This window comes from Maylandia zebra, unplaced genomic scaffold (genome assembly GCF_041146795.1).
Source record: "Maylandia zebra isolate NMK-2024a unplaced genomic scaffold, Mzebra_GT3a scaffold01, whole genome shotgun sequence".
Taxonomy (NCBI): domain Eukaryota; kingdom Metazoa; phylum Chordata; class Actinopteri; order Cichliformes; family Cichlidae; genus Maylandia; species Maylandia zebra.
The window spans coordinates 859561-878947 of NW_027490031.1; the positions used below are offsets into that span (position 1 = coordinate 859561).

General features: G+C 41.2%; 1 protein-coding gene across 1 annotated transcript in view; it reads left to right on the forward strand.

The window, feature by feature from the left end:
- Window positions 1-1549: 1549 nt before the first annotated feature.
- LOC143415598 (uncharacterized) overlaps window positions 1550-19387 on the forward strand; it is a 32885-nt gene continuing 15047 nt past the window's right edge. The window contains exons 1-4 of the mRNA XM_076880874.1: window positions 1550-1696; window positions 10485-10829; window positions 13069-13176; window positions 14239-14565. Of these exons, the coding sequence (XP_076736989.1) occupies window positions 1660-1696; window positions 10485-10829; window positions 13069-13176; window positions 14239-14565 (817 nt within the window). The 5' untranslated portion in view covers window positions 1550-1659. The remainder of the gene's footprint in view (window positions 1697-10484; window positions 10830-13068; window positions 13177-14238; window positions 14566-19387) is intronic.

The window sequence follows — 19387 nt, forward strand, 5'->3', positions numbered from 1 at the left end:
TCTTTGCAGTGTGACTATTTTTGTATGCAAGCTCTTCTTCAGCTTTCTATTTTGGCATCTCACTAATCTGCCGCACTCTTCATCACCTCTGTTCTGGTTATAAGAAGAATTTTTAGATATTTAACACATTATGCATCTACTGAATTTCTACTTTGAACCAACCAGTTATTAAACCAATATCAGATTACAGAAAAACAAATAATAAATGCAGTCTTTCACATCACAAAAGCTAAATAATAATCAAAGTCACCACTGAACAGCCAATATTTGATGTAGCTGTAGATGTGCACAGACAGTTTCCTGCTGCAGTTTATTTTAATTGGATTCTGTCACAGTCTCACAGTGAGTCATAGTCATGCCACTTTCACTTTTAATTCATGTTTTCCTTTACATTTTGCAGTATTTTATTTTTACAGTACTTTAGTGATCACTCTCCATTTACATGTTTTTTGTGATTGTGGTGTATTTGTTTCATACTAGTCAGAGATTATTTTGTAGTGTCTTCAAATGTCCACTAGATGTCACGAAAACTCCCCGAATATGGAACATGAAGTAGATTAACCTCTCTCGTCGTCTTTATGGCATGCTCTAAATACACATACATGCATAAAAAGCATTCACTCACCCATTCAGATCATTAAATTTAGGTGTTCCATCTCTCTCATAGTCACAAGTATATAATGTCAGCACCTAGCCATGCAGACTGCTTCGACAAAGATCTGTGAAAGAATGGCTCGCTTTCAGGAGCTCCTTACATGTCAGCGTGGTGTCGTGCCAGGATGCTACGTGCGCAACGAGTCCGGCCACGGTCCGTTAGGGTCATGGATGAGAAAGTCCGGTGTGGAAGAATTTGACTGGACTGCACAGAGTTCTGAGCTGACATTATTTCTTATGGATTAACTGTTGTTGTTGTTTTTGTTTTGTTTTTTAAAGTCAGTATTATTAAACTTAAGAGACGTGGTCAATTATTGATTATATTATTAATAATGATTATATTGATCCTAATGATTAATACATTCATATAATTTCATGTCTACAGCATCAAAGGTCTGTGATGATTTCTTAATAATGTCGTTATGAATTTGTTTGTGGAATCGGCTTAGATGAGAAAGTGGATCTGTGAAAAAGTGTTAGAGGTGTGTGGTGTCTGCCAGCAGTGTCTGCTGCTCCTCTTATCGCCTCACCCAGGCACTCCTCGTTTCCCCTTTCAAAAGGCTTCTTTTGTCTATTAATGAGGTGGTTAAACTAGCTAATCTCCACCTGATTTACCGGGTCTGCACTACACCCGCTAGTCGTTGAATCCAGCGCAGGCGTTGACGTTACTGTCGGCTGGACCTGCGGAGGGATTCTCAGCTGTGATGGGTTCTCATGATTAGAGTAGTTTGGTCAGAGACTGGAGAGTTTCAGGTGTGGCCTGTCATGATAACTGTGACAAAAAGATACCTGAATAAACCTGCATTTATAACAAACTATTACTTGAGATCGGGAAGCCCAGGGACGTATCTGCCTTCATGCATGAAGCTGAGCTGTGGATCAGCTTCATGCCTCACGCCGACACTTCCTGTCAAACCGAACCTAGCCTGCTGTCAGAGTCACAGCTGAAGGAGGAGCAGGAGTGTGTGGGAGCTGCTAACAGGACTTTGTGGTTTTTAAAGGAGGATGATGATGTTGCTGCTGCTGCTGCTGCTCATTAACGGTAAGAACCTCTCTGAATAATGATGGACCGTGGACTCTTTAGCGACATACACACACGCACATGCAAGAAAATATCAATTTAATATCTTTACTGGTGAAAGAGTGAGGGACGGTCTGAGGAATGCTGGTGTCCCCTGCGTCGGGAGGGCTCACTGGGCTGTCCAAATCACGGACAAACAGTATCCCACATTCTTGATTTTTAGTTCACATACACTTATACTAACTTATTACTCTTGGAATTTTGGAGGTTTTAGCACTTTATACAGTGAAGTTGCAGGAGGGTACAAATAAGTATCAGGCCTCGTTTTTTTAATAATCCCGTCCGATAACACGTGAGAAGAATAAATGTAGCATTTTCTGTTGTCACCAACAAACAGATCGATTATGTACCGACACTCATCTTTCACTTTTTCACTGAAGTAAACCTCACTACTTCCACGTCTGGTTGTTGGATTGGAGACGGAGTCAACTGAATCCGTTCTCCCTTCCGAGCGCGCTCCCGACTGGTGGTTATACCTACCTACCTTGGCACGACACATGGATTAGGACTGATACTGTGGATTATGTAGTGAAAGGTGACATTTGTGTCAAGGCTGCTGTGTGGCCAGGTGAGCCAGATGAACAGGTAAACGGTGAAATGGGCGTGTGGTGGATGTGGTTTTTCTTTCGATCTTTAAAAAAAAAAAAAGTAAACGCTGGAAATATTAGAATAACCAACCAGTGCAAAATTAAAAAACACCAAGTTACATTTAACGACTGTTTAATGGACAAAACTGTTTAAACCTGTGGTTCTCAAACTTTTCACAATGAGTACCACCTCATAAAATATATGGCTCTTGAAGTACCAGCCTTATGACCGACATTAAAGTACAGTAGTATAGGCCTATTAACAGTTTACAGGAGACAATTTTATTTCTTATATGAACGTTATTTATTTTAACTGTCATGAACAGGATGTGACATAATGATAATGATAACAACTATACTGCATTAAAACATTCACAGCAGGTGGGATATCCAATCTTTAAGTCATGACCTGATGAAACCTGCTTCCAGGTCCAAACTACTGTGTTTATTAAGGCTGTGATCAGTCAGTGATCACTCTCTGGGTTTTAATCATCACTATTCATTTTAAAGCTCAATTTTTAAAACCTTACGATGTAACTACAGCCCAGCCCATGCAGCAGTATATTAATGACTAACCTTATATTGTGGATGGATTATCTCAGTTGTTCTCCTGACTGAAGTTTGGTCTGTGTACAAACTCCTGCCATGCGATTGCATTTGTCCCTAACCATCGGGAACCCTCACGTTAACTTTTATGGAGTGGAAAAAAGTTAGCGTTCATCCTCCAGCTTCACTGTGCCTTGCCAACTCCCCGCCTCTGACCTCAAAGGACCTCATAGACAGAAGACTGGCTACTAGGAGCTTCTTCATGCAGGCGATATTTCCGATGGCATCTCCCATGCCCCCACAATTCTCCCCGGGGCCTCAGACTCATTGATAGTGACTGGGATCACGGCACCGCGGAAAAGGGCTGTGTTTTTACGATCAGCGTTTTGTCCCCACAGCAAAACGCTGTCTGCTGCCTTGCAGTTTTAAGGTCCAAATTGGAGATTTCCCACGTACCACCAGAGAGCGCCCAAGTACTACCAGTGGTACGCGTACCACAGTTTGAGAATGACTGGTTTAAAGAAGTGCATCTGAATCCATTGTAGGTAACAGAGACTTCATGAAGGCCCAGTACTCTAGTGAGACACTTTATATTGTTTTTGTTTGTCTTTTTTACTTTTATTTGTCAATATTCAGTACAGTTTGAATACAGTTCATCATTAATGCAGACTGGTTCAAACCAAATCAAAATTTATTTATATAGCACATATTAAAACAACAGTGTTGACCATAGTGCTTCACAGTCAGTAAAAACATGAGACAATTAAAACAAACAATAAAACAGGACAACAAACAATAGGTAACAACACAATAAGCTAGACCAGCCAACTAGAATCAAAGGCCAAAGTAAAAAGATAAGTTTTAAGACGTGATTTAAAAGACTGGATAGACTCGGCAGTACAAATATGAACAGGGAGGTTATTCCAGAGTCTAGGTGCTACGGATGCAAAGGCCCGGTCACCTCTCGACTTCATTCGAGACCTAGGTTGTGCTAGGAGCATGTAATTGGATGATCTAAGTGCTCTGTTGGGATTGTATAAGTGGAGTAGTTCAGAGAGATAGCTGGGCGCTAAATTATTCAGAATTTTAAAAGTGAACAAAAGAATTTTAAAATCTATGCGATATTTAACAGGGAGCCAGTGTAATTTGGCTAAAATTGGAGTTATGTGTTCATAGATTCTCGTACCTGCTAAAAGACACGCAGCTGCATTTTGAATTAACTGAAGCCGGCAAAGAGAAGAGTGTTGGAGGCCCGAGTAGAGGGAGTTACAGTAGTCCAATCTGGATGTGATAAATGTGTGGACAAGCTTTTCAAGGTCCTTTAAAGGAAGGAATGGCTTTGCTTTAGATATGTGACGCAACTGGCAAAAGCTGTTTTTTTACCACAGTGGAGACCTGTATCTCAAGTTTAAAAGAGCCATCCAGGAACACTCCAAGGTTTCTTACAGTGAGCGAGAGATGGCTAGCGAGAGGGCCTAGGGCGTCAGCTAACTGGTCTAGCGGAGTGTGACTACCAAAGACTATGATTTCGGTCTTATTCTTGTTCAATGTAAGAAAATTATGTGATAACCAAATTTTAACTTCATGCAAACAGTTGAACAGATGCAAATGGTATTAATGAAAAGTTTCAGTCTGGTTTTAAACCTCGCCACAGCACAGAGACAGCCTTACTTAGAGTTTTTAATGATCTTCTTTTAACTGTTGACTCTGGATATTCTGTGGTTTTCGTTGACTTATCTGCTGCTTTTGACATGGTTAACCACAATATTCTTCTATCAAGATTGGAACATGTTGTTGGTCTCAAAGGTACGGTTTTAACTTGGTTTAAATCCTACCTCTCAGAGAGGTCGTTCTCTTTTACCATGGGGCAACACTCCTCGGCTTCTGCCCTTATTTATTGTGGTGTGCCTCAAGGGTCTGTGCTCGGTCCTGCTCTTTTCTCTTTGTACATGTTGCCGTTGGGATTAATATTTAGAAAATACAACATCTCCTTTCACTGTTATGCTGATGATATCCAGATTTATTCACCTCTGAAATCTGATGTGTCTGCTTCTTTGCAACCTCTAAAAAGGCCTGAAGTTGTTTTAGAACTACCTTTTCCAATATTTTGGAAATAAAAGGGAGTTTGGAGATCGGTCTGTAGTTAGTGAGACCATTAGGGTCAAGATTTTTCTTTTTTCATAATAGGTTGCACAACAGCATGCTTAAAGACAGACGGTACACAACCTGATGACAATGATGCATTCAGCAGAGATAAGATACTAGGACCAATAACATGTAAAGCTTCCTTAAAGAAATGAGAAGGAAGAATATCATGCGGGGAGCCAGAGATTTTGAGATGATCAATTATATCTTTTAAAGCAGAATAAGACACTGGCTCAAACTGTTGAAAGACAGTCAAGCATTCAGAGGCTGGAACTGGGTCTAAAACTGATGATGAATGAGATGGATGAGAAGCCCTTAGAGCTGAGATCTTTCCAGAAAAATATTTTAAGAAATTATCACAAAGAGCAGGGGAAGCATCCCCATAAGTGGTAGTGCAAGGGTTTATCACAGAGTTAAAAGTATTAAAAAGGGCTCGGGTGTTGTGGCTATTAGTCATAATAATGCTAGACAAAAAGGCAGATTTGGCAGCTTTAATGGACTTTTGATACTTAGATAAACAATTATGGAGGATGTCCAGAGAGACGTGGAGTTTGTCTTTCCTCCATTTTCTTTCAGCATGACGACATTCACGCCTAAGGGCGCGAGTAGTATCATTTAGCCAGGGTTGTGAGGATTTGGCACGTTTAATTCTCAGAGGTGCCACAGAATTAAGGATGTCAGCGCATGTAGTATAAAAGAGGTTAGCAAACTCATCCGCTGATAAAACCCCATTACAGTTAGCATCAGAGAGGGGAGATCAAGGAAAGCATCAATGAAGTGGGCGATTGACTGGGAGTTAATCGTGCGCGTTTGCCGCACAGGACCATCACTGTTCAAATCCACATCGCTCACTACAGTATTAAACAAAACCAGGAAGTGATCAGAAATCCCAGAATCCTTTATGTCCGTGATGCAAATATCCAGACCATAAGATAGTACCAAATCAAGTATATGACCTTTAGTGTGAGTTGGTTCACTTACCCACTGGGTGAGATTGAGGGTGCTAATAAGAGCAAGGAAATCCTAAGCTAGTGAACTGTCCTCACAGCAAACATGAATGTTGAAGTCACCAACAATTAGTATACGGTCATAACGTAGCACAAGGCTCCCCAGTAGATCAGCAAATTCTGGAAGAAAATCCTTGATAAGTTTCGGGGGGCGATACACCACAGCGCAGAGGATGGAGGGGACGCAGTTCACTTCCAGTAACTGCATCTCGAAACTGGGGTACAGAACAGGTGGCAGCTGCCGACATCGAAGTTTGTCTTTAAAACCTGAAATTAGCCCTCCACCTCTTTCAGTGGTCAAGGGTGAGCTAATAAAAGTGTAGTCAGGTGGGAGCAGCTCCGAGAAGAGAAAAAGTTCACCGGGGCGAAGCCAAGTTTCCGTCAGGAATAACAAATCCAGTCCCGACGATAGAATAAGATCAGTCTTATTCGTCAACAGAGATGGGCAGTAACGCGTTACTTGTTACGCGTTACTGTAATCTGATTACTTTTTTAAGTAACGAGTAAAGTAAGGGATTACTATCGCAAAACGGTAATTAGATTACCGTTACTTTCCTGTAGGAACGCTGCGTTACTAAAACCATGATTTTTTTTTTCTTTTTTCTTTTTTTTTTTTTTTTTTCTAAATGACATCAGAAACAGCAGTATGCGACATTACGTGATGGCAGAGCTTCAGTTCATCCTTTGTCATTTTTTTTTTTTTTTTTTTTTTTTTTTTTTTAATAAATAGGACAGGGGGAATGAATGAGAGAAAGAGGGGGAGAGAAAGAAAGAAAACCAAAGGGGAGAAGAGACGGTGAGAAGGGGGGGGAAGAGAGAGAAAAAAAAAAAGAACTCCTGGGTCACCTGTATGGAGAAAAAAAACAAACAAACAAAAAAACAAACAAACAGAGGAGACAGCAAACAACAGAGAGCAACATAATAATAGAGAAAACAAAGCACCATCACAATAAACTAGCTAGTCATAGATATCAATATTTACTAAATAATAAACGATATTGTGCAGCACGCAAGATAGACAGCGCACAGTGTGCTTTGAGGCAGCAGCCAAGAAAGCTTTAGTCCGCGTCTGTGAATACCCATGTGTGCATACCTGTGTGGATCAGCATGCTTGCATTCCAAAGGTTTCTCCATGTAATGATCTGCTAGGGAGTGTGGGGGGGCCACAGCCCCGTCCTCCAGGGTGTGAAGCGGGTATGGAGGAGATCAAAACTCCAGACATCCAGAGGCCCCCAGAACACAAGAGACCAAGGAAGACCAACAGAGGGGCAGTTCCAGTAAGAGCTGAGCAGAAGTCAGGGGGAGTTGCAGTGACGCGCCCGTGAGCTCCGCCGGCCCCCAGCTGCGCCTGAGTGACCGAGCCCCAGGCCGAGAGGCCGGGGGCACCCCACCTCCAAAGGGGCCCGAGCGAGCCCCAGGCCCCAGGCCCCAGGCCCCGACAAGCGGCCGCCAAGGAGTGAGCCGGTGTGTACCCGGACGCCCACCCCCAGACACAAAGAACCACCAACACACCGACACCTGAGGGAGTCCGCCACCGGCAGGGGAAGTGGTGGTGGGTGGAGATAGGCCTCCAAACCTTGGAGGGCCTGAGGTGTCCCCAGAGAGGTGGCGTCTGATACCCAACCTGACATATAGACACAGACATACAGGCACACACAGACACAAACATCCATTCCCACCCTCATGCTCTCATATGCACTCACTCCACACTCAACCAACGTGGAGACAGACATAAAGAGACGCTGTACACACAATCACACTCCCCAAGCGTACTCTACAAACCGGGTCTAGGTACCCTTGCCCCTGGAGGGGGGAATTGCACCCAGACCCAGGTGGTGTTACCCTTTTCCCTGCGGTGGGGAGAGGCAGACCACCCCGACTCCGCAGCAGCAGGGAGGCCCCACACCCCAGACCACAGTCGGACGGCCAACTCCTCCTACTAGCCCTCCCGCTCCAGCAGGCCGCAGAGAATGGGGGTGGGAGAAGACTCCAAACCTCCCTCCACCCGCTCATTGTAGTGTTGATGCATATGTGTTCTAAGGTGCAATTTCTTGCGAGAATGTCTCATGGCAATGACATAAGCGAGCGCGACGTTCGTGACAACAGCTGTGTGCAGATCAACAATGGATAATATATCGATTGTGGGAGAGAGTATGAGGTGCAGCGTTTAAAGCGTGGAAGTACTGACCTTTGAGTTTGATTCCATAAAAAATGACAAAAACATTAGTGTCCGTTGTGCGTGGGAAGAAAACTTCTTTTTACAGAGAAAAAAAAACCCTAAACAAGCACCGAGTAGCTACGACGTAATGGGAAACTCACAGAGAAACTCGCGGATTCTTCCACTGACCGCTGCGGCACACCTGCACCAGGGTAAACCTCCGCCTACCCCACTCCTGCTTTACAGGTGAAAACAGAGCAACAGGACCGCTATTCTTTGACTTTATTTATTTTCTGCTGTGTTTTACTTGCATCTATTTGAAAGAGTGAGTGTAAACACAAAAAATATTTTATTTTATGTGCTGGAATGTGCAGAAAATAGGTTTAAATGTTAAACTAATTTCTTCAAGTCAGAGAATGTTGCATATAATTATATTTTTGCTTGATGCATGAAGTTAAAAGATTAAAACTGATAAAACAAGTTTTAAAAAGAGACTTTTCCATTTGATTACATTTTGTATGATGGATTATGCAGAAAAAGTAGAATTGGGCTGAAAGATCTATCGCTTTATCACCTCTTCAGGTTGTAAATTGTGTTTTTAAAAAGTAACTAAGTAATTAATTACTTTTGAAAATAAGTAATCAGTAAAGTAACAAGATTACTTATTTGGGGAAGTAATCAGTTACTGATTACTTTTTTCAAGTAACTTGACCAACACTGTTCGTTAATGACCTTGTATTTAGCAAGGCCAGAGTGGTCACACTGTTACTGGTAGGAGAATGCCGCACCAGGCGAAGGTTGCCAAGATTCGCACCTCCTCTGGAGGACCGCACCCAGCACCGAGCAGGTGGAAGATCAGCTGGGAGGTCCAGGTAACCATAAGGTACAACAGGGCGAATCAAGCGGTGACAGAATAGTCTGAAGTTAGCATGGTCCCAGAAGGCAGGAATAGATGACAAGATGTTTATAGAATAGCGATCATTTGTCGCAACATAGGACTTTAAAAAGGCCTTGATACAAACACGGATGCCGCCACGTTTACCCCGTCTCCGTGAACGTTTCCTTTGAGAGAAGGTAGATGGTAAGTGGCGGAGGTAATCAGGAAAGTCCTTTGAAAGCGAAGGAGGATTCACATATCTCCATTTAAAATCTTGTGGCTGGTAGTCCAATGGCCGGAGATTCAAAAGAGTTTGCCGATCATAGGCAAGTAACGTGGAGACATCAGGGCAGCAGGTAGAGAGAAGGACGACAAACAACAGCGGAGGAGACGGCTTGGCGTGAACACTGGCGCCATCTTGTTGTTCACAGTAAATAGAAAACCTTCTTTCCTCCATCGGGCTGCCACAAACGATTATTTTGATAGTCGACTAGTCACCGATTATTTTTACGATTAGTTGACTAATCAGATCATGCATCTATTGGATGTAAAACATACAGCTAATTGCACCAGCATGTCTTATATAACTATCATTAACTTACAGCTTAATGTGTTTAAGGTATGTGCTAATATAAAGACAAGATGATAGTTTATTAAACTTTTAATGAAATTTGTAGACTGTCTCTGTGGAGTTTAATAAACTCAGCCGTCTGCTCCTTGCTATCTAAAATATAACAGGACACTGGAGTACATTCTTGATTCTGTCACATTTTGGTTTAATCAGTTTTCTGTTTGACGTTTATTCAGCTTTGTGAAAACTATTACTTTAATCTCAGCCAATCTCAGACTATTAAATTAGTCGTTGATGTTTTTGATAGTCGATGTAATCGTGACTAGTCCACTATTGGTGGCAGCCTCAGTCCTCCAAGACATTTAAGAAATTTGAAGCTGCTTCAGGGTTTAAAGGCAGTCTTTGGAAAGTACAGTAAAGACCAGGAAGAAGCAAATTTTCCAACATTTACTCCAGACCCAGAAAAAAATAATTGATAATCACAAAAAAACTGAATGATTTTACCCTCCAGACCCCTGAAATGAACAACAAACCATGTTTTGGTTTGGGGGATTACATCCTGCACAGTTCTTAAACTTTGCGAGGTCTCACACAAGCAGTCAGTCAGTGTGTGAATGGGTGGATGACTGGATGTGTAAAGCGCTTTGGGGTCCTTAGGGACTAGTAAAGCGCTATACAAAATACAGTCTATTTACCATTTAACAGATTAATGTTTATATATATTTTTGACTTCACTGTCTAAATTAAATTGGATTGTCTCACTGTAAACTGTTCTCTCAGTTCCCTCAACATAAACATGGACTCTGAGACAAACCCACAGCATGCAGTTAATTTGTGTTTCTGTTTGTGTGTCCTCAGTTTCCCAGCATGCCCTAGCTGTGGTGGTGGAGGTAAATGAGGGGGCAGAGTCTGTCCTACTGCCCTGTGAGTTCACAGGTTTAATACCTCAGGATGACCCCACAGTGATGTGGATTCGCAGTGATCTTCATAACAAATCTGTCCACCTACAACGAGAAGGAGGAGATGATTTCACAGAACAAAACCAACGTTACAGCGGGCGCACATCTATGATGCCTCTGGCGACCAAAAACTTCAGCCTCACTCTGAGTAAACCACAACTGACTGACAGCGGCAACTACACCTGCTCCATCGTTGATGGAACAGAAGAAATGAGACTGAAAGATGTACAGCTGCAGGTCAAAGGTCAGCAACAAACCCAAATATGTGCTTACAGGTCAAAAGTCAGTACTATGGACAAAGGTCAGAGGTCAAATTTAAGGGAGTAGTTCTGATGCATCTTATGGCTGTAGTGCTGAGGAAAACTTCTAAGATGGTGTTCTTGTATCATCTGGACAGAGAAAAGAAGACAAGGAGACTATGGTGGAATGAGAAAGCACAAGAAGTATTCAAAGGAAGACATTAGCAAAGACAAACTGAGTAGGTCAGCTAGAGGAAGAAAGTAGGCAGGAGTAATGGGAGGCATACAGCAAAGAAAGAGGTGGCAAAGTCTTAGTTTTTTGTTTGTGAAGCTGGATAATAAGGAAAGAGAAAAAATAACTTGTATTGATTGGGTAGGCAAAAAGATTGAGATGAAAGGCATGATTAAAGTTTTTCTTGAGTGTTTCTTCTTCACTCACCTATTTTTACACTGCTTTGAAAGCCTGGTTCTGCCAGAGGTTGTATATTTGTTGGGGCTTTCTCTGTAGTTTTGTACGGTCTTTACTTTTGCTTTCCTACAGTAAGTCTCGTCTACTTTCCTAGACCAGACTTACTGTATGTTAATGTGTAAGCACCACATAGGATGTAACCCTCTAAAATAGCTGTAAAAACAGAAATGAATGCACAGTATTCTTCTTTTCAGTGGGCTGGTCACGATAATGGTTAAAGATGAGCAAAAGATTCTAGTTTGATTTAAGGAGGCAGACACTTTGACATGAATGTATACAACATTTTGTGATATTATTTCTTTGTGGTTAGCGTCACTTGCTCTAAATCTAAAGTGTTTACAAACAGCAGACGATGATCCTCTTACAGTTTTTCACCTTCTGCTATGCCAGTCGCATATGCAGTCTTACACGCCTCTCTGCAGCTTCTCTCCTCCTGTTATCCTCCAAAACCATATCTCCATAGAGAGTGTCAGCTCCCAAACATACAAAAAACAAACTACCAGCAAAAAACAACTTAAACATAAAAAAAATCACAAAGAAAGAACAATACAGTATCCACAGCTGAACCAAAGAGTAAAACAGTGAAATGTGGATTATTAAACATTTGGTCTCTCTCTTCCAAGTCTCTGTTAAAGCGCTATACAAATACAGGCCATTTACCATTTGTTAGTACATGACTTAATAATTAATCGATAATAATGACAATTCATTTGAAACTCTAACTCCTAACACTGTTTCCTGAAAACCCTATCTTGTCTGACCATTTCCAATTAATATTTACATTTACAATAATAAATTACACAGCAGTAAAAAGATCTGAAAAATCTGGCCTCAAATCAGAAGTACTTGACCCCGTGGTATAATCTCCAAACAGATAGCCTAAAGCAGATAATGCGTAATCTCGAGAGGAAATGGCGTGTCACAAATTTAGAAGATCATCATTTAGCCTGAACAAATAGTTTGTTGCTTTATAAGGAAGCTCTCCGTGAAGCTAGAACATCTTACTATTTATCACTGATTGAAGAAAATAAGAACAATATATGTATATCTGTGTATATTAATGTAGGGTCTAATTTTCGATATTGTGGCGAGTTCAGGAATCACACAGCAGGGACTTCAAAATTAGATGCTGACTCTTTAGATGATCCTCTTACCCCACTGGCACACAAGGTTGAGCTCCTTTTATTTTTTTTAACACTGTGCTTCCAAGATGGTAAATAACCCTGCACATAACTTCACTCATGGTGTAACATCTCTTTTCCACCTTAACAACAGCTGTGCATTAAAACAATTCAGCAACATCTGCAGGAACAAAACTAAAAGAGTTGCATACCAATAACAAATATAGAAAACAAAATTTCCTTAAACTTAACAAGAAGTTTTCCAGAGGCATGATGGGAGATTATATTTTTAGGTTTTCGGCATGGTTATGTGTAAAGTGCCTTGAGGTGAATGTTGTGATTTGGTGCTATATAAATAACATGAAACTGGTTGTTTTTATTTTTATAGAAATGTGTCAGAAGCTGTTTGTTTTTTAAAATTCTATAGAGAGATTTTAATGATCTGACACCAAAAATAGTCATTATGATCGCTCAGTAATTGGTAGCCAAAGCAATGTTTCATAGACTACAGTTTAGCTGACATTCAAAACAAAAGAGCCGGAGAATATTGTTATTATATGATTATATAATTATATGATTCAAGGATAGAGTTAGAAGTCAGGAATCTCAATGTAGGTCAGAGTTCATATTGTTATTTTCTTTGTTTCACCACAGAACGGTTTCCATCCTGGGCCAAAGTTCTCCTAGTTCTCCTGGTTCTCCTGGTTCTTCTTGTGGTTTCTGGAGGTCTTTTATTTTATTTCCGACAGTATTTCATGTCAGGTGAGTGTCTCCTCCTACACTACCCATAATGCCGATGGTCAGCAGGTGTCCTCTGGTGGCTCCTTGACTGCGGCTCACACAAACTTGTTCCAGAAGCTGAAAGAGTTGAGAGTTACAAACAGCTGATACAGAGAGCTGAAGAGAAACTTCCAGGTTTGTTCCAGAAGTCAGAAAACCTCCTTCAGACTCAGTCATTGATCAGTGAAACAGCTCCACAACATGACTTTACTAAACAGTGTGTGTGCTTCACTGCATTGATCTGACACAGTGGCTGCATGTGGACAAGCTGTTCTTCTTCTGTGGTGGTAAACAGCAGCTGACATGGAAACATGCTGACAGTAAATGTTGCAGCAGCTTCAGTAAATGTTCCTCCTTGAGTTGTGCTCAGTCATGTGGTGGAGAGCTTCAGATGTTCAGACACATGAGAGCTTCATGGTTTCTGTGCTGATGTGTGTGAGACATGGCCGACTGTGGAGGCTCAGTCTGTCTGTTCTTCTTCATCCAACATGTCTGCAGCACTTTACAGGACGCTGCAGACTAGTTACCAAAGAACGCGTCAGGAACACGTCAGGAACAAACTGTTTGTCTGAAATCCACTTTAATTTTTATTTGCCTATATTTGGCTTCTGAGATTATTTTTATGAAGTGACTTCTTAACTTGAATGGAATATTTTTCAGACCGTAATAATTTGGTTCATTTGTTGTGCTAACCTCTTAATAAACAATTAAAAGTTGAAATCCGTTTTTCTTCAGAAAGTTCATAATAACCATCCCGATGAACATTATCTCTGACTGGGCTTCTTGGGTTTGTTTAGCCACAATGACAGTATGGAGATGTTTAACTTTCATCATAATATATCCCTCAGCTAACAGGGTTAGAATTTCACTTAAGCTTAACTTTTTACCTGAAAATCCTGGCTCTGTCACGCTTGTCACCACTATTGCGCTTCATACCAGTCGAACATGTTTTAACTACAAATATTTGATGTCATCCAGTCAAATAAATGGTGCTCAGTGCTGCTGATGTCTGTACAGCTCATGCAGTGATCTGTGTCCTCTCAGACCATCATATAGTGGTGGATTCAGGGGTGGAGTCTGTCCAGCTGCCTTTAAAAACCAAAGTTCACCTTCCTGAAGATGTTAAAGTGGTGTGGAGTAACTCTTACGACAAAAATGTCCACGTGCATGAGAACGGCTCTGCCCAGCCTGGAGAAATGGACGATGAATACAAGAACCGAACAAAGATGAAGAGAAAGTTACTGGAACCTGGAGACCTCAGTCTGACCCTGAAACACCCCACAGATGGAGACAACTCCACCTACACCTGCACCGTCTACAGCAGGGAGGGAAACATCCTGCTGAAGAAGGACGTGGAGCTGAAAGTCAGAGGTCAGTGCTGTAGATACAGGTCAGAGGTCATACTAATGATGCTGGTTCAGTCTCAGTGGCTCCATCCAATAATGTTACAGTGTTAGCATGTCTGATGTTTGTGGCTGTTTTGGTTTTCATTTGATTTCCAGCCAAATGTAAAAGCTTCAGCAGATGAACTGTAGGAGCAAAGTTCATGTGTGAGACTTCATCTGAAAGGTAACACACATTTTGTGTGTGGTAGTAACAGGTAAATGAACATTTTTTTTAAAATTATTTGAATATATATGAGTGCTTGTGTATAAATACACAAACAATACACATATGCTTTCAATTGTGTTATTTAAGTGATCTAGTAGCTCTGTTTTGGAAGTTCAGTTAACGCTAGAAATGTCTGTGAAGGTTCTCAGTCATCCAGGTCATCGTAGTCAAAGGAGCTTGCAAAGAAAAGCGTCTGGACTTCTTTAAGTTACTTGAAGACGTTTCACCTCTCATCCGAGAAGCTTCTTCAGTTCTAAGGTCAAATGGTGGAGAGTCCCAGATATAAACCTAGTGGGAGTAACCCCCCACAGAGGAACAAAAGGACCCCCTGATGATCCTCTAATCGCCTGAGACAAGGTGTGAAACTGGGTGTGGGCTCCAATCAGCCAGAGTTTCGGGTGGGTTCATTGTGAAACCTGGCCCCACCTTATCATGCGAATTCCTGAGGTCAGATGGCCCAGGATGTGAGTGGGCATTAAGGCGTCTGGGAAGGGATCTCAAAACTGGATTATAGATGGCAGAGAGTTGGTGTCGTAAACCCCCGCCTCTGTTCAAAGATGGTCGCTCACAGTGGACATAAATGGCTTCTTTCATTCCTCTTTCAAACCATCTGTCCTCTCTGTCCAAAATGTGAACATTGGCATCCTCGAAAGAGTGACCTTTGACCTTAAGATGCAGATGGACTGCTGAGTCTTGTCCTGTGGAGGTGGCTCTTCTATGTTGTGCCATGCGCTTGTGAAGTGGCTGTTTGGTCTCTCCAATGTAGAGGTCTGAGCATTCCTCGCTGCACTGTACAGCATACACCACATTGTTAAGTTTGTGTTTTGGCGTTTTGTCTTTCGGGTGAACCAGTTTTTGTCTGAGCGTGTTGCTGGGTCTGAAATGCACCGGGATGTCGTGCTTGGAGAAAACTCTCCTGAGTTTTTCTGATACACCGGCTACATAGGGGATGACAATGTTGTTGCGTCTGTGCTTCTTATCCTCCCTCGCTGGTGTCTGGTCTTCTTTTCTGTGCCTCTTTGCTGACTTTAAGAACACCCATTTAGGATAGCCGCACGTTTTGAGTGCTTCCTTTACATGTGTGTGTTCCTTCTTTTTCCCTTCAGGCTTAGAGGGAACATGTTCTGCCCGGTGGTGTAGGGTCCTTTCTAATGCTAGAAATGTGTTTTGGAGTTTGTACGTGCTTTGTCTCTAGGGGCCACCGTATATATTTATATATAAACATATATAAATAAAAACATTAGTAATTCTTTTTGTGCATAATTTTATAATATTGTTAATAACAAATAAATTAAAGCAACAAAACAACCTGAAGAGCCAGTTGGGAGCCGAAAGAGCCGGCTCTCCAAAAGGAGCCGGAAATCCCATCACTATTCAGAGTGTGCACTGACAAAAACGTGAAAGAATGAGGGATCCTCAACATTTGGACCATATACACTTACAATACAAGTATCTATCTATCAAGTATAGAGAGTTTAATGATTAAGAAGTATATACCGTTTTTAATGTTGGGGAAACCTGCAGTCAGCTGAGACTGAAGAAGTCACTTGGATGATTGACGAAACGTTTCTTCCACTGAAACGGCCAGATGAACAGAATCAACTTTTAGGATTGTTGTCAGTCTTCATCTTTCTGCTGCGTCTCCTGTTCACACTGACCTCTTTCTATCTAACAGTGAGCTCCCAGTGAAGCAGCAGCCTTCATCACCACCAGCGTGTTCTCTGTTGTTGACTTGGCTGTCTCTGACCACTACTGTGTGTTTTTTAACATCACCGGTTTTATTCAGCGGGAGACCTCGGTGCGACCTGTGAGGAGGCGCTATCTAACCTCTGAAGTGGCTGCAAATTTTACCAGGGTTTTAGACGAATGCCCCCCTGTGATTTTACCTGAACCCTGTGATTTGATTTTTAATCATTTCAACAGCAAACTGAAGAAAAGCCTTGACTCCGTTGCTCCACTCACCACCAAAAAGATTAACGTAAAACATGCATCACCCTGGAGAAACGAAGAAGTTAAAAAACTCAAAAGAAAATGCAGGGCAGCAGAAAGGAGATGGAGGAAAAATAAAAATACTATCAACCATCAAATATTTTGCGAGCAACTTAAAATGTACAATAATACATTAAGGAAGTCAAGAAATTCATACTTCGCCAAAATAATCAGTATTAACAAAAATAATCCCAAGGTCCTCTTTTCCACCATAGATCATTTATTTAACCCTGATTTTAACAGCTCCCAAAGAACCCCCACAGACTCGCTCTGTGAGCAGTTTGCAGACCACTTCAGGGGAAAGATCAGCGCCATCAGATCTGATGTTTTATCTAATCGCCATATGTTTGTAAACACATCTGAGGGCTCGATTGTACCTGAGGAGACACTGGACAGCTTTGTCCTGGTTAATGCTGAGAACCTGCAGAAAGTTTTCTCCACAGTGAGACCCACCACATGTCTTTTAGATCCAATCCCTTCTTCACTCTTTAAAACACTTTATGGATTTTTTGAGGCTGAGCTTTTATACATGATGAATTGCTCTCTTCAGTTGGGTGTCTTCCCTGCTGCCTTTAAAACGGCGGTGGTGAGGCCCCTTCTGAAGAAGAGCAATTTGGATTGTAATGATTTTAATAACTACAGACCTGTATCCAACTTACCATTTTTAAGTAAAATCTTAGAAAAACTTGTTTTTACTCAGATTAATGACTTTTTGAATGATAGACAGATCCTGGAGATATTCCAGTCTGGATTTAGGGTGAACCACAGCACAGAGACTGCTCTCCTAAAGGTTCTAAATGATCTTAGATGTAACTGGGACGCCCAAAAGCTCTCAGTCCTGGTGCTACTGGATCTAAGCGCAGCCTTTGATACAGTAGACCACGCTATTCTTTTAAACAGACTGAAACACATGGTGGGCCTCTCTGGTGCTGTACATAACTGGTTCACTTCCTATCTCTCTGACAGATCTTTTATGGTGAGTATGGATACATGCTCCTCTAAGATCCATAAAATGACGTGGTGTGCCTCAAGGGTCGGTTCTAGGCCCTGTACTTTTTAATTTGTATATGCTCCCTCTTGGCTGTGTCATCTCTGTGTCTGCTGATGACACCAGACCAATGGATGCCCTTTTTTAACTGTATTTTAGATATAAGATCTTGGATGGCAGAAACTTTTTACAGCTTAACCAGGACAAAACCGACGTTTTAATCATCGGTCCCGAGGCTCAGAGAGAGAAACTCTTGTCTAAATTAGAGGCATTTTCACTATGTCCTTCGCTACAAGTGAAAAACCTGGGTGTTATTTTTGACTCTGAGCTTGGTTTTATCCCACATATTAAACATGTAACCAAAATTGGATTTTATCATCTAAAAAATATAGCCAGAGTCCGCCCTATTCTCTCTCGGGCCAACACGGAGATGCTGATGCATGCTTTTATTACCAGTCGCATTGATTACTGTAATGCCCTGCTCTCTGGTCTTCCTAAGAAGAATATTTCAACTTTACAACTTTTACAAAACTCTGCAGCTCGTGTGCTGACGAAGACCAGAGGGCGGGCCCACATTACACCGGTTTTAGAATCGCTGCATTGGCTCCCCGTGTGTTTCAGGATCGATTTTAAAGTTCTTTTATTGGTTTTCAAATGTCTTAATGGTCTTGGGCCTTCTTATTAGTGATGGGATTTCCGGCTCTTTTTAGAGAACCGGCTCTTTCGGCTCCGAACCGGCTCTTCAGGTTGTTTTGTTGCTTTAATTAATTTATTATTAACAATACTATAAAATTGTGCACAAAAGGAATTACTAACGTAAAAAAAGTGGTTTTATTTATATATGTTTATATATAAATATAAAACACATTTCTAGCATGAACTGAACTTCCAAAGCAGAGCTACTAGATCACTTAAATTACACAATTGAAAGCATGTGTGTATTGTTTGTGTATTTATACACAGGCACTCATATATATATATTCAAATAATTTAAAAAAAAAAGTTCATTTACCTGTTACTACCACACACCAAATCTGGTTGTTGGTACTCTTGGCTTGTGTAGCCAATAGGTAACAAAAGCTCCACACTGCGCCCAGCATCCTGGAGCACTTCTGTTGTGTTTTGTACGTGTTTTGAGTTTTTATGTGCTTCTGAGTTTTTACGTGTTTTTACATGTTTTGGAGTTTTTAACGTGCTTTGTCTGTAGGGGCCACTGTAAATATACTTTTATTTATTCACTCCACAAAAAATGTAATAAATAAATCATATAATACAAAAATCAACTATTCACATTTCAACTTTTAACTATTTAAATTTTCCGCTTTTTCCTTTTACAAATTTAAAGTGAAACAACACAAAACACTGCAAACCACAACACAATTAAATATAAATTATAATATGAAAACAAAAAGAACATGCATATTCTCTGTCATATGGGCCTGCATGAATAAACTTTCTGAATCCTTTATCATCTGCAACTGAAAATAGTTGTGGATGATTACTATACCTTTCTAATGTGACGTTGTTGTCCCTGCCTCTCTTTCTCTCTCTCTCCCTCTGGCTCTGTTCCTGCTACTGAGTGTAACTACCGCCCCTCCCCCCTCT